Below are 1,188 nucleotides of genomic sequence, written 5' to 3' on the forward strand. Positions count from 1 at the left end.
ACTTTGGTGAAGTTGCAGGGAAGTCCAAGTCATCTGACCATGAGCAGGGTTGACAGTGTACAATATCCCCACTTTTATCGGCGGTGTGGTCTTCTGTTTGTGTTATATTTGATCCACTCTTTGGCGTTTTTGTTTGTCTTATGGTGCTTTATACCTAGTTTAGGTAGGTGTGATGTGTTTTATGTAGAAGTTTTCACCCGGTTTCCCTCTAATAAACCGAGCGCCGTTGGCTTTTTCTTCTGCAGCCAAATCATAGCGGCTCTCATGCTATTTTTCAAAAAAGAGTTGCCTATAGAACTGAACATTTCAAGTTCCTCCTCATCCATCAAAGTATTTAATAAACCCAAATAAATAGTCATTACACAGCGTTCGCAGCAAAAGGACCGTACAGACTAGATTTTCTCAACTCGCTTGCATAGATTCCCGAACGATGTTGCTTAAATTCTGAATACAAGTGAGAATAGCATTCAATTCACCCAAATCTACGCTGAGAGGAATGCAACCGGTCAGAGGCCAAAGACACCTATGTCTTCAGCTCTCACCCCCTCAAAGTAGGGATACACCGCTGCAACAGCAAGCAGAATCCCCATACCAGAACCACATAGACCAGCAAAATCGGACAAAACTATCAACAAGCCCACACAAATGCCACCAAGACAAGCCCCCTTGGCTATGCAACTCTGGAATTCGTCGTCAGACATCGTGTCAGGGCCAGGAAGCTGCACCTGCATTGAATCAACAATATGGTGTGAAAACATGAACTTTGTAAGGATACATCGACGGAAGTTATATCAATGATGAACCCATACATCTTCCCCTAGCATGTCATGTAAAAATCTTCTGGATGTCATACAGCATCTGGTCCAAATTACTGAGAAATAAGCACATGCACTAAGCACAATGACGATGTAGAGAAATACATGGACCGGGTCTCTCTGCAGATCAATCAAACTGCATGGCAGAACAATAGAAAAATATCAAAGACAATGTTTTGGAATCAGGTCATAAACTGACATCACAAACAGGGATAATGTTAGCTCTGCAAGTATAGTACTCACGTTGGAGGTGCTGTTAGGTAGTAGAAAATCCCATCGCCTCGGCGACAAATCCCAATAGTCTTACTAGACCCATTCGACCTGCCATGCAGGTCCACCAATGCACAAAATATCACGTACAGTACCTGTAGCC

General features: G+C 43.1%; 1 protein-coding gene across 2 annotated transcripts in view; it reads right to left on the reverse strand.

Annotated features, from left to right (window-relative positions):
* Positions 1-311: 311 nt before the first annotated feature.
* The window catches only part of LOC119275698 (protein transport protein Sec61 subunit alpha-like), an 8,293-nt gene continuing 7,416 nt past the window's right edge, over positions 312-1,188 (reverse strand). For both annotated transcript variants that reach the window (XR_005135833.1, XM_037556597.1), the window contains exons 5-7: positions 1,059-1,180; positions 810-951; positions 312-725 (exon numbers count right to left, since the gene is read on the reverse strand). Coding sequence is in view for 1 of the 2 variants with exons in the window: in XM_037556597.1 (XP_037412494.1) it covers positions 507-725; positions 810-951; positions 1,059-1,180 (483 nt within the window). In the remaining variant the exon portion in view is untranslated. The remainder of the gene's footprint in view (positions 726-809; positions 952-1,058; positions 1,181-1,188) is intronic.

Source organism: Triticum dicoccoides, chromosome 3B (genome assembly GCF_002162155.2).
Source record: "Triticum dicoccoides isolate Atlit2015 ecotype Zavitan chromosome 3B, WEW_v2.0, whole genome shotgun sequence".
NCBI lineage: Eukaryota > Viridiplantae > Streptophyta > Magnoliopsida > Poales > Poaceae > Triticum > Triticum dicoccoides.